The sequence below is a fragment of the Gymnoscopelus braueri genome (assembly GCF_963280865.1).
Source record: "Gymnoscopelus braueri genome assembly, chromosome: 8".
NCBI lineage: Eukaryota > Metazoa > Chordata > Actinopteri > Myctophiformes > Myctophidae > Gymnoscopelus > Gymnoscopelus braueri.
In genome coordinates, this window is record NC_137609.1 from 53,067,068 (window position 1) to 53,081,013 (window position 13,946).

Here is a 13,946-nt window from a genome sequence, read left to right on the forward strand (position 1 = left end):
TTAGGACTGACTGTCCACACTGTTACTTGTAAATGATCAGATTCAATTTGTATACAGACATAATTAATCTATCTGGTGTCATTGTGTCCAGACTGAGACATATCTTTAGAAATAAGATTTGAATTGTACTTAACTTCAAATCAACTCATTCAAAACTATAAGTTACTAGTGTAACCCCGGTTCTATGAAATACGAAGCGAGAGGTCTCGCTATGGGAGCGCCCCCTCTAGCGCGAACACAGAGAAGCATTATCTTGATAAACTTCCAGACAAGAAACCCCTTGGCTGGATCCTGATTCGTTCCCCTGACTTGGAGGTCCCGCCCTCCACCTATATAATCAGGGGACGGATATCTGCTCAGTCCTTCATAATAAGGCTTCTCTTCTCGACTGCAGATACATAACCCCGGTTCTATTTCATAGAACCGGGGTTACGCTAGTAACCTATAGTTCTATATTCAATACTCCGCTTCAAGGTCTCGCTATGGGAGAGCATTTGATAAACTCCCTGATTGTAAATTCCGAAGTTTCCGAGCCACCAGCTCAAGGTATGTCAATTGCCTGGAAGTGACACCCAGGACCGTGCCCACCACTAGGGGCATGGTCACAACCCAGGCGCACCAAAAACCTTGGTAAGGCCACAAAGAAAAGGGTAAACAACCCCATCATAGGCACTCCAATAGAATACCTTCTAGACAGGGCCCCTGACATTGTAGTTCCCACTGCGGTGTGCAAGCCCAGCCTTGCTGGGCACATATCACCACCCGAGCGGACCATGTCATGTCCCGTAACCCAGTGGGGAAACACTACTGTCAAACAAAGAACAGGGCCTCGTGACAGCCCTGTTCCACTGACCGATCTGGTAACAGTCCCAGATCAGTCCTCTCCACGCCTCAGACCTAAAACCGGTCAGGCGTGGCACAGCATCCTGGCCGCCCCTGGCCTCCACCGACACCGGAAGGCCAGTAGCCCAGGTCGAGCACCGCAGTGGCATGACAACTGGGGAGGACAGGACAGCCGTACAACGGTCACTCAGGAAATACCTGAGCGTGGGTAAATGGTAAAATGGTAAATGGTGCATTTATATAGTGCTTTTATCCAAAGCGCTTTACAGAGATTGTGCATTACATTCACCCATTCATACACCGATGGCGGAGGAAACCATGCAAGGCACCAACCTACTCATCGGGAGCAATTAGGGGTTCAGCGTCTTGCTCAAGGACACTTCGACACTAACTCTGGGGGAGCCCCCCAACCCGGGATCGAACTGGGAACCTTGCAGTTTACAGTTCACTCTACCCGGCCACTCTACCCCTGAGCCACTGCCGCCCCGGTGGCACGAGTCACCGCCGCAGTGGGATTGATTGATCGATTGAATATTTTATTAGGCAAAAAAATGTAAAACAGCACAGTTACATTTAAAATACTTTGTCTAACAGGTCCGTTCATGAAAGTCCTTGCGGACTTGTTCCCAATGAGGGCCTTGGTATTCAATTCATAGACATATATAGTGGCACCACAGTTCGAATATCAATAAATAAAAAAAAACAGCAAAAAATAACAATGTACAACAAAAAAATAAAAAAGGGGTGGGGGGGGGGGGCGCTCGGCTGTCTAACGGGAGAATGGTACTACCTCTTTTGGCCTCCTGAAAGATGAGTTTTTAAAGGCTCTTTTAAATGAGCCCAGCAAACTGCATTTTTTGAGGGATGAGGTTAGACTATTCCAATCCTGGGTGGCAGTGCTGTAGAAGGAGAATTAGCCCATGTTTGTTTTATGGTTGGGTGGTACCAAATTGTTGTTAACGCTCCCTCTGGTATTGTGACTGTGGGTGTCGCTAACCTTTTGGAGGTATTTACTCAGATATGCGGGAATAGGGGGAATATCGGGCAAATTTGCATTTACAATTTTGAAGACCAGTCCCATTTTTAGTTGTTTAACCCTGTCTTCCACCCTGAGCCAGCCTAGGCTGGCAAAATGGGTGGGAGAAAGGTGGGTCATGGGCCCCAGTCCGAGGAGTAGCCGAATCAGTTTGTTTTGGGAGGTTAGTCTTCAGTGACACTGAGGTGTTGGAGTAGGCTACCAAGAGGTGCAAGCATAGTCAAAAAGTGGCTGAAACAGGGCCCCTGAGAGGGTCCTGAGGGTTGACAAAAGAGGAAACTCTGCCCATAAATGTGGTTCTCTGGTTTACTCTTTTGACCACCTTTGTTGCCATGCTTTCACCTGTCAGGTATTTGTCAAGAATACAACCCAAATAGGTAATCTCTTCTTTGCTAGAGATAATTGTCATCGACTTTGACCTTGAAATCATTTACATCCATCTGTCTGAGGGAATGTTTGGTCCCAAAGAGAATGGATTCAGTTTTCCCAAGGTGTAGTGACAGTTTGTTATCGGTAAGCCAGGTACGGATTTTTAAGAGTTCGGAGCTGAGCGCCTCCTCAACTTGACAACTGGGGAGGACAGGACAGCCGTACAACGGTCACTCTGGAAATACCCGAGCGTGGGTCACCCCACACCCAGCTATCGCAACCGCATATCTGGGGATAACACCACCAAGCAACACTATATCATCACGTCCCGTGCGAAACAGTAGCGGCGAGGCCGATTGCACAGAACCGTGCGAGGCTCAGAGAGCCAGTGCCCCAGACCGGAGTCACTAGTGCCACCCCCAGTTCCTTCTTTCCCGCAACTAACCAGTGTGGGGGCTTCAAGGGACAGTGGGGAAAAACATGCTGGGCAGCAGATCCACCTCCAGGAACCGGACTCCGGCCGCGCGCGATGTCCAAAACATTCCTAAACGAAACAGTCCTGTGTGCCAGACCCAGTCGCACACACGGTTCCGGAGTGACATCCGGGAGGGATTCGCCAGTAGCCCTCAGTGACGTACGTGGCTGGGTTGCAACACCATCAGCCACAGCCCTCCTGTTGGTCCAGCACTAACCAGTGGCCCCCACAACCAGCAGGCTCGCCCGTCGGGAGGGGCTATGGGTCCCCCTGATGGTTGAGCGCCGTCGCACCCTGCTGTGGCAAGCATTGTCGAATGAGCATCCCCATGAGCAGCCCTACCCTGTATGAGCCATGTAATGGCCGAGGCCATGAGACTCCCGGTGTCCGTGTAGCTCATCGGGGCGGCCCAAGGCCCACCCCCGACTCAGTATGACACAGGGGCTGGCTTGTCTGTCATGTAAGAACTATAGTAGGGTTGTCATGACAGTACATCATAATCAAACAGTAGTTTCGGTGGATAAAAGGTTTAGATGCTGACACCGTTCACAGCGCCCAGTCACTGTTTTTCCTCGGTGGGCGTGGAGGTAGAAGAGCGTAGGCTAAGGGTTGAGGACCCTCTAGGTACCTGTGTCCGCAGTCCCAGTATTGGCCGTCTCCACCCCCCCCCCCCCCCCCTTCCTTTTCTTTTTATACCAGGGGATAGCAAGAGTAGATCTGGCCATCGCCTGGCGTTAGGAGTACTTCTGACATTGCATGCATTCACAGTAGGGAGGAAAACCTTACGTGAGAGATATTGAGATATTGCTTGCCTGGCCTCAAGCCCTGTGAGAAGAGTACTCCTAATTGGTTGATGGTGCCACCCGGTGGGCGAACGGGACAGTTCACTTTCCTCCTAAAACTTTTTTTTTTTTTTTTTTTAACACAGTTTACAATACCTGAAAACCACATTTGTATGCTACCCCGAGACATTGTCTGAGTCAAGAGCAGCAGGCTCATCGCCCATATGTTCTGGGCATCATCACATGTACAGCCTGCAACCCTCGTTGTCCTCCTCCTCCGAGTTGATGGAGATGTGGTTGTCCCCACCCTCTTCCTCCATGGCCTTATCCACGAGGGGGTCTAATACGTGGTCTGCCAGGTCCACGTCATACAGCGGATCGGCTGCTTCCATCTGGCTGCCCCAGCTCGGGTCCGGGGATGGTGTGCAGGGTGGTCTCATCGCGGTTCCCGCCCCGATCGCCCCTTCCCCCAGATCGACCCCCAGAGGCGGCTCCAGGGGTGGCGGCAAGGTCGTGACGGGTAACTCACCCAGCCGATCACGGAGGAGTCCTGTTTCCATTACTCCGCAGACCAGGCAGAAAATTGCTCCCTCCAGGAGCCCCCGCTTCGCGTGCGTGGGTCCCAGGCAGGTCACACACTCGGGGTGCCCGACGAGGCGCGACATTGGGAAGCCGCAGCTCTCGCAGGGCCTCTGTAGAAGCGCGGTGGTGGACCTGGTCTTCCGCCTGGTCCCGGACGCCATGCTCTTAGCGTCGGCCTCTAGGTCTTCAACTAAGGCCTGCGCGGGAGTGAGATTGTGGCTCTGGGCCTACTCACTCCTGACTACGATAAGTTACTTGCTAGCTTCTCGTGCTAACAAGTACTACTAGGCTAGGCTGCGGTTAGCAAGCTAACAGTTTGCGATCGAAGCTAACTTGTAACAGCAAGCGCTGGAGCGAAGTTAGTACGGAAATAAGAGCTGTATTTTTACGGTAAAAGAAAAAGATAAAAGTGAAACGTAGTTAAGCTAACAATCCTTCTGCAAAACTGAGGAGATGTGTTCTGTATTCTTACGAGAAGAGAACGAAAGACTGAGCGGATATCCGTCCCCTGATTTTATAGGTGGAGGGCGGGACCTCCAAGTCAAGGGAACGAATCAGGATCAGCCAAGGGGTTTGTTGTCTGGAAGCTTATCAATATGCTTATCAATGCTTCTGTGCGCAAGAGGGTGCTCTCCCATAGCGAGATCTCGAAGCGGAGTATTGAATATAGAACTGATTTGCATAAAGTTTCCATGTAGTTTTTACAGTTCAGACTTCATAAAAAAACAATTGATTCCAATCTGGATAGGCCAAACATCTGATTTGGGATGCCAGTCTGAACGTAGACTAATGACTGCATACTGCACAGTACATACCTATGATTGCTTAAACAGCAGACACACTGACTTTGCAAGCATATCCTCAAATAACAGTTAACCAAGTTACAGTAAACCTGATGAAGGGACTGACAGAGAACAGCGCGCCATTTTATTTGAACTTGTGAGATATATGGTACTAATAGGAATACTATATATGTCACTAAATTATAGTGCTTGGTTTGACTTACAACAACAATAAGGGTAATAATAATAATAATAATAAGGGTAATAATAATAATAATAATAAGGGTAATAAGGGTAATAATAATAATAATAATAATAATAATAATAATAATAATAATAATAATAATAATAATAATAAGGGTAATAATAATAATAATGATGATAAGGGTAATAATAATAAGGGTAATAGTAATAATAATAATAATAATAATAATAATAATAATAATAATAATAATAATAATAATAATAATAATAGTAGTAATAATAATAATAATACATTTAGCTGCAAGCAGCGATAAGGGGGCCAAGGAATGCGATATGCAAAACGCAATATGCAATACGCACAAGAAGCCATAGAAACAGAACTTGAGACAAAGCAGCCCATGCAATTAATAAATGAGCACTCTGAACATCTGAGCAGATTACTGAGGGATTGTGGATATTATACTATAATATCCACTGTATAAACTCTGTATTGTGTTGCTTATAATGCAGATTTCAAACTTGTGTTACAAATTCTGTTATCATGACAAAAGTTTGCAAATGTTTTTTACTTCATCTTTCTAGACAACACAGATATTCTAATAGGTAGTATTCTAGGGCTTATATATTTTGTCACCATAGCGACAATATGTGGTTAGTCGGCTTCATATTCCGACAGTGGATGTCGGAGGTGCCCTTCTGCCACTGTAATGTTGTTGACTTCAAACCTTAGATATAAAATAAGCTTCATAGCGCCAGCATTTTGTTTTCAAAGGTCAATATTGGAGGTCATGGTGCTGTTTATAATAATACTACTACTACTAATAATAATAATAAAGACCTTAAATGATCCAACAGGGGAAACTATTTTTCAGCTTGACCCAGCTGAGGTGGTCATATTTAGCACTCAAGGGAGCAATTAGGGATTAAGTACCCCCACTTATGGACATCTCAAACCATGGCCCGGGACAGGAATCAAACCCTTGACCCAGACTCACAGACTGACACACTACCAATTGAGCTAGAGCTTTGACCATCCTGATGGTGTCCGTTGATGAGCGTTAAACTCTTGCCTTCTGTCATGAACCAAGCTCCTGTTTCACTAACACTATTCTAGATCAGTGGTTCACAAACCATTATAGAAATTTGATGAATATAGCCGATCTACGAGCTCACAACGCATTGCTATCCAAAAAGTTGTGAGCTTGTAGGTCGGCTATTTTCACATGGAAATATGTCATGGATTGAAAATAAATATGCTCAAAAAACGTAGTCCAAAATTCTCCTTTAAGCCCCGCCCCATCTGGGTTCCTATTGGCTGGGCTTTAAACCTGTGTGTGTGTGTGTGTGTGTGTGTGTGTGTGTGTGTGTGTGTGTGTGTGTGTGTGTGTGTGTGTGTGTGTGTGTGTGTGTGTGACTGCCTACGTGCCTGCCTCCCTGCGTGCGTGCGTGCGTGCGTGCGGACAGAACTCATTACTTTCAGGCATTCTTTCATTCATGTGGAGACTTTTTGCACAATTTGTATCTATAATCTGTGTACATTGATGTCACCCTGTTGTCCCGGGTCACAGACCGAGTTTTCTCTGTGCATGAAACAAGCTCCGAATAACAGTTTGACTTGACCTCAACCATAAAGGTGAGAAGGAGAGAGAGGAACAGAGATAGAGAACGATAGGGACCTCTGACCTCTCTGCAGTGGGGTTGTAGCAGTTGAGGGGGTATTTGAGTTCGATTAAGGTGCCATCTTTGTCCTGGAGGATACCATTCCCTGCAGTGTAGTGCTCCACCAGCTCTGACAGTGTGACGAACTTCTTTGTTTCATAAATGCTGTAGTAGTCTCCTGTGTTCTGGATACAGAAGTGTTTCACCATATCACCCACCCTGGAGGGAAGGACGTGAGTAGCAGAGTGTCACCTTATCAACATTAACCATTGCGTACCTATTTTAGGCATGTCATTATAATGAAATTAATCCATATTAATGTAAGAAATATGTTCAAAATGTTCACAAATGTTAAAACATTTTCAATATTAGCTCACTTTGAGCTTGGAGATCTGCTATTTTTACAGTGCGACACTCTCCTATGACAAAGTATAAATTAAGTGGTTAAAGGGGTTGTAGGCGAGTTCATCAGCAGTTCGTTTCCCCGACCACCAGGGGGTGACGCAGGGGGGACTTCTAAACGGGCCATGCCGAAAATAGGTTGCTTTATTCGGATACAATGCGTGTCACTACCCGCCCCTGCCGGTTCTCTGAATTTTTGTTTTTAAATAGGCTCTTTCATGATAAATTGACCACATATATGTTAAACAACAAAATTCTATCCAAACGATATCTTAAAAGTAAATTCCGTGCCTCAAAAAAGAAGTTTGAGAGCGTTTTAAAACCGAAAGTAAGAAGTATAAACTGCCTACAGAGAAAACAATGGCGGCTCGTTCCATTTTTGTCGGCTGCACTCGGTCCCATTCGGTTTCACCCGAACACTTCACACGGGCACGGACGCGCATGGACGCGCATATGCGCGTCCATGCATTTACGTCCCGGATACCCGGATGTCAAAACATAAATTGTAGGGAAAATACGGATTTCAGAAAGAGGACTGTGTTTCAATGCAGGAAAACACCCCAGCATCATTATATAGTGGCTGATAGAGGGGGAAAAATGCAAAATATATATATATAAATATTCTTAAAAATTAGGCTTAATGTTGCCTACAATCCCTTTAAATGGGATTGTAGGCAACATTAAGCCCTAAAGTGCCCTAAAGAAGGCAGCGGCATGTTTGTGCGTTGTACCACAATTATTTTTTAACATGCACACTTATTATCTCAGCCAGGCTGGAAGGATTATGTTTTAGCTCCTGTCCATCTGTCTGTCTGTCTGTCTGTCTGTCTGTCTGTCTGTCTGTCTGTCTGTCTGTCTGTCTGCACAGCTAATTTAGCAAATTGCTGGACAGATCAGCGTCATACTTTACATGTACAATATCACTAACAGTAGGCCAAGGAAGACACTCCATCACTCCACCACATTTTCAAATCTGACATTGGTGGCACAAAATCAGGCCTATAACTCTTGAACCATACAGTCACATCTTTTCCCTGTGTATTCCGTGAACTAGAGGTTCGGGCCCTCACATCTAGAGTTTGGGCCGCTAAGAGGCCCTCACGGCTACGTTGCACCGCCGATCCGACTGATACTGTATGCCCATATATGGAGATCTCTGTATCTGTCAGTCCTTGTCCCTTTTATGCTCATATGCCCATATATGGAGATCCATGATATCATCGGTATATGGCCATCTATGGGCATGATTTGTTAGCACCTGATGCCATGATGACACATTGAGGTTAGACAACACATTCCATATTTGGGCGTAGCTGCATTGGGAAGTGCTTATGGTTATGGCTGAATCATGGTGACATGAGCGTGACGGCGTGCCCACCCATCCTCCCTTAAGCCTTGCATTGTGTTAGAAACCTGCTGACACTTTTGGTGTTAGCGGGTCAAATTTGACCCGTGATTTAAAGGAGAGATCCGGACATTTTAAGTGTTATCTTTGATGTGTCGCTAATCACTCACCATCATTGAAATGGACGTTGAGTTATTCCAGAGAGTCCCGTGTCATGCAGTCTGGCGACCCCCTCCGTGGCATAATGGGAGCCTGTGTAAGAGTGAAATTTGTCTATTATAACGCTGGTTGCTTGTTTCTCTCCCTGGCAACACCGAGTTGCCAGGTTCTGGGAGAGAAACAAGCAACCAGCGTTAGCTCGTTCTGCATTAACGTTAGCTCGTCGGGGACTTTCAGTGCCTGTTAGGGTATCATGAGACTCCACAATGAGTACTAGGAGAAAAAAAACAGACTTTGCATCGGTTATAATAGACGAATTTCACTCTTACACGGGCTCCCATTATGCCACGGAGGTGGTCGCCAGACTGCATGACACGGGACTCTCTGGAATAACTCAACGTCCATTTCAATGATGGTGAGTGATTAGCGACACATCAAAGATAACACTTAAAATGTCCGGATGTCTCCTTTAACTCAGCCCAAATTACAAATAATATATACATTTTCATTTATGTTTTCCCCCCACCTCATAGCTGACTTGTTATATATTCGATACACTTATTTGCTTTAGCTCTTGCTCATTTGATTTTCCTATTCGTCTCATCTGTTTAAGAAAGTAGGTAGCTGATATATATACCTTAGCGCTAGGTAGTGCTGCACCATTAATCGAAAAAAGATTATTTATGGCGATTTTTTTATTGTATTTATTAAAAAGAAATATATATATATATCTTCTGAATAATACCAACTTGCAATGTTAATCATACTTAAATGATGTAAAGCAAAAATATGCATTTTGAGTGGGAATGCAACAAGATATCTGTCGTGGCCAGAGCGCTCTGTCTCCAGCTCTCCCTGTCTCAAGTCCCTCTAACACACACACACACACACACACACACACGCATCAGCTCCGGCGACAGCTAATCTACAAGCTCACAACGGCTGCATGCATCCCATCCGCGATTATAGCCTATATGTTTGTTGTTGATTTTCCTCTGAAGGCAACGTTGCATTCAACTGTCTGTGATGATGCGTTAGCTACATGCTAACCGCAGTAGTGCCGTTCCTTCTGCCTCTGAGGGACAGAGTGAGGGGTGAGAGTCATAAAGTAATTAAGTCATAAAAAGTCGGCCAGCGGAGAATTTACAACAGCCGTACTACTGAGCGTTACGTTCTTCACGCTCATCACAATAGACATCACAATAGACATCGCGTCTACCCTCAGTGAGAAGTGCCCTTCTTAGATGTGATGACATGCCTGTCTAAGACAAGTCCCTAAGCATTAGAGTATAAAACTGTATATGTGTAGGCTATTTTTATTTATTTATTATTGTCCATTTTATTGTCATGCTTCGCGGCCCTAACCTCTAGTCCCAACGTCCCAACCTCCCAACCTCACGACCCACCTGCTGTCATATAGAAAGCCTTTCTTGAGGTCAAAAGAGGTCAAACTTCCTGTATTGGTTGCTATGGCAACCTGCCAGATCAGGCTGAGGTTCTGATAGGCAAATCAGAAAATAAATCAAGCCGAGAGTCTGATCACTGATCGAGGTGGGGTAAGATGCCTAAATAATAGCCAGAGCTCTGATCAACAGTCTGTGACAGGTCTTGGAGGCATGTGGAGTGATCCTGTGCTTGCGATTCCGGACGAACTTCAGAGCTTTTGTCAATTATAGTAGTAGGATTATATGTAGAACAATCTGTGGTACAAGTTCCAACAACATTTAGCTGCTTGTATCTTTATAAGCCAGTAACAAATAAAGCTTATTGAATCTTGAATTCAACACAATTCTAATGTTGTAATTCACTGCAGAAGGATTTATGTTTTGTACCACAATAGGTAGTCTATAGTCCTATACCATTTACTTATTTTAAATTTAATGTTGCACACAATGCACATGGTTACTCATCCGATTGTGTGACCTGCCTGCATTGCATTGATTATGCGGTCAACACGCACTGACTTTTTACACCTTAATCCCATGTATAACGCACTGACTTTTGTCTTTTTATTGTGCTCTTTTTTTTCTTTCCTTTAAGCACCTTAACGTCCATAAGTATATCATGCACAGTTTACATACATAGCTGCTATGCTCAGGCACCTTAGTCATATTTTTTTTATCTCAGGTACTTTTGTAAATATGTTGATAACTTGTTTGGCTCTTTGTTGTTCTCTTGTTTGATCTCCTTCCCACTTGCCCCCCCCCCCCCCCCACCCCTCTTCTTCCTCCCCCTCTTCTTTCTATGGAAATAACGTTGCGATGGGAACAATGTACAAAAACGAATTTCACCCACATTTTTACCTTGTAAACCTGTGATGTGACAATAAACCTGATTCTGATTGCAGGTGGCGACAGGACACATATTGGATAGGCAACCCGCTTTAGACAAATTAGTCGTCCGCCGGCACCTAGACTGTAAAAAAGGTCGGCACACACATTGTCTGACATGTAAGCCTAGTAAGAGTGGGCAGGGGTGCGTATTTAATATCAAATAGGTGTCAATAATTACTAGGAATACAGGATAGGTGGGCAAAATAGGGACATCTGGGCACCTCGATGTAAAATTGGCTATTTTGTATTTTTTAAGTTGAATAAATAAACATTCATTTAATAAATGAATCAATTGGCCTATATGCAGTAGTGCCAATATGAAGACTATGAGCATACAATATAATTACATTATTTATTGATATTTGTTTAAAAAAATATTTGGGCATTTTGGTAAAAGGTTACTTAAAAGTAATAAGTAATTTAATATATTCGCTTATAATTACTGGATCTGTTTTGAAAAATCAATTTGACGTTGGAAGTGAACTGCAAAAGTATTGGGCAATAATTAGTTTCATATTAACTGTACATCATGCAATGCACGACGAAGGTGGTATGGTAACCTATAGAGCCATGAGCCATTGTTGCAAGTTGGGAGAGAATTGGACAACTGCTTGGCTCTGATCTAGTAGTCTGCACACATAGGGGCCGGGCTTGAATTAGTGTAAAAATATTACTATTATGTCCAATTTGAAAAGTAGTTGACGTATGTCAGAAAATTGTGCAAACATTAAGGAAATAGAGCTTACTTCCAAAGTTATTATTTCAGATTTGATTCTCTGCAATAAATTATCCTTTAGATTTCATATTAAACCATGTATGTATTTAAATTGCCAAATTCCCATAACTGAACTGACTGGTGCTGTAACTCTTGTCATTATACAACTCACTATACATTTCAGTGTATAGTCAACTAAACTCTTTACTAACTCAATGCCTGTTCCATTTATTCATATTTCAGTTTAACCAAACCAGTTGTCTTACCGTGAATCCACAGCATCCACATGCTAAGCTTTATCACAATCAAAAGGGAGAAAAAGGGTAAAATCTAAAATGTGTAATTGCAACAATACAGCATAACAATAACCACATTCAACTTGTCTGTCCAAATAAAGGCAATACAGTCAAAATCGAATAAATTGCGCAACAGAAACCAATCAAAGATATAATAACGTAAATCAAAAAGCCATAAAGTCAAATGGAGGAGAAAAGATAACAGACAGAGATAACAGAGAATCGCTGTGTTTGAGTCAGCTATAGTGCACTTGTCCTAGTACTGTGACTGTACAAGTTAAAATCTAGCTTATAAGTGACACATTTAGTTTCTTATGTATTTCCACTGTATCACAATATTATAAAAGTCTATTAAGACACTGACATAATAGTGGCTGGATTCTGACTATGTTCTGAAGAGGTGAAATGGAATACTCTGTTAGTTGTTATACCTGTAAACATTCTGAATTCACACCTTGAGATGAGATTATTGGTCATCCCCTTTTGACAGTATCTCACCAAGACAAATTATTGATAGTCATCTGTAAATGGCATACTAATGTAAGAGTGAAATGTAGCCATGGAGTATTGTTAGGTTATAAGAAATAACCACTGTTCAGTATGAGAGTTTTCGCTGGGGACGCTGTGGGAAAAAGCTAGAGAGGGAAGGAGAGAAGAAGAGAGAGAGAGAGAGAGAGAGAGAGCGACCGGGGGATTCTTTCATTCATTGTTTACGTCTGTTGGACTGTACTGTTTGGCTGAGAGACTTTAGTAAAAGTTATTGAGAAGAACCTATTACCGCGTTGAACTGAGTCTATTCTGCACCCACACCCACGTCGCTTACACTGGTGGCAGCGGTGGCTGTTGGAATTTTTGCTCAACTTTGGGATTTTGCTCAACTTTAAGTCTCTCCGGAGCTTTAGGCTAACGGTGTGCTAACCGTACAGTCGGCTAGTTTCAAACATCCACGTTGTTGTTTTCTTAGCTTCAAGTGAATGTAGAAACCTTGATTATAGGTGGTCTAATTCCGTCTGGACTGAAGAAGTTCAGAAAGCAAGAAGAAAAATAAAAAATAAAATACAAAAAAATAAAGGAAAACAAAGTCATGTCTGAAGAGGACTCAGCCTCCATTTCTGGACCCGGACCAAGCCCAAGCCCACGGTCCATGGGACTTACAGTGAGAGATTTGCCTCCACCCAATGGGACACATGGAGCACCAAGGGGCATTCCTTTACCTCCACCATTTAACAACGATGGCCGTGAGTCTTTCAACCTATGGGCTCGCCGGCGCCGCTATGAGGTAATTCAAGAGGCCCGTTACAAGGACAGTGGTGTAGATCTGAACACAGTGTTAGCAACTGAGTTGCCCACTAGATTACCACCAGAACTGTTCATTGTGTGGGACAACCTGCCCAGGGCAACAAAGGGTTCTTACAATGAAGTTAAGAAGCAATTGCGGACAGCTTTTGGCCAAAAGGATGTCCTTGGATCATTCCAGACATTCCCAAATGCCCGTCATAGGTTACCTAATGAAGCAATGGAAGTTTATGCTGCAGATGTATGCAGGCTGGTCAAGGAAGCATTCCAGATTTTGAGCATAATTCTTCCAGAGTGCATGAAAATGACTCGCTTCATTGCTGGTCTGGATCAAGAGCTTCAAATGAAGTGTCATGAAAGAGGAGTGAAAATTTTCACTGAGGCTTTTGAGGTTGCCTCTCAGGCTGAAAGGGCTCGCCAAGCAGCTAGACTAATGTTGCCAGTGTCCTCAGCTAAGCAGAGATAATGAGAGACAGCGAGATCCCAAAACGGCATTGGCGGCCGCCGCGCCTCCGCCGCGCATCTGGCACGACCGCCGCGCGTCTGGCACGAGCGCCGAGCCTCAGCCTCTCCGCCACAGACCGTCAGTTCTCCGCCGCACCCGCCGCGGCGGAGACGCCACCGTCACGGCGGAACGACTGCCACTGACAGCCACTGACCGCCACGGA

At 44.3% G+C, this 13,946-nt stretch overlaps 1 protein-coding gene across 5 annotated transcripts in view; it reads right to left on the reverse strand.

Moving 5' to 3' along the window:
• LOC308091057 (uncharacterized protein) overlaps positions 1–13,946 on the reverse strand; it is a 56,270-nt gene that overhangs the window by 17,735 nt on the left and 24,589 nt on the right. For 3 of the 5 annotated variants that reach the window (XM_080436361.1, XM_080436360.1, XM_080436359.1), the window contains exon 9: positions 6,757–6,951. The exons of 1 other annotated variant lie outside the window; for it this stretch is intronic. In XM_080436361.1, coding sequence (XP_080292487.1) covers positions 6,757–6,951 — 195 coding nt within the window. Of the gene's footprint in view, positions 1–6,756; positions 6,952–8,649; positions 8,926–13,946 lie in introns of those variants that run through there. One more of the 5 variants, XM_080436363.1, reaches the window with a different exon arrangement.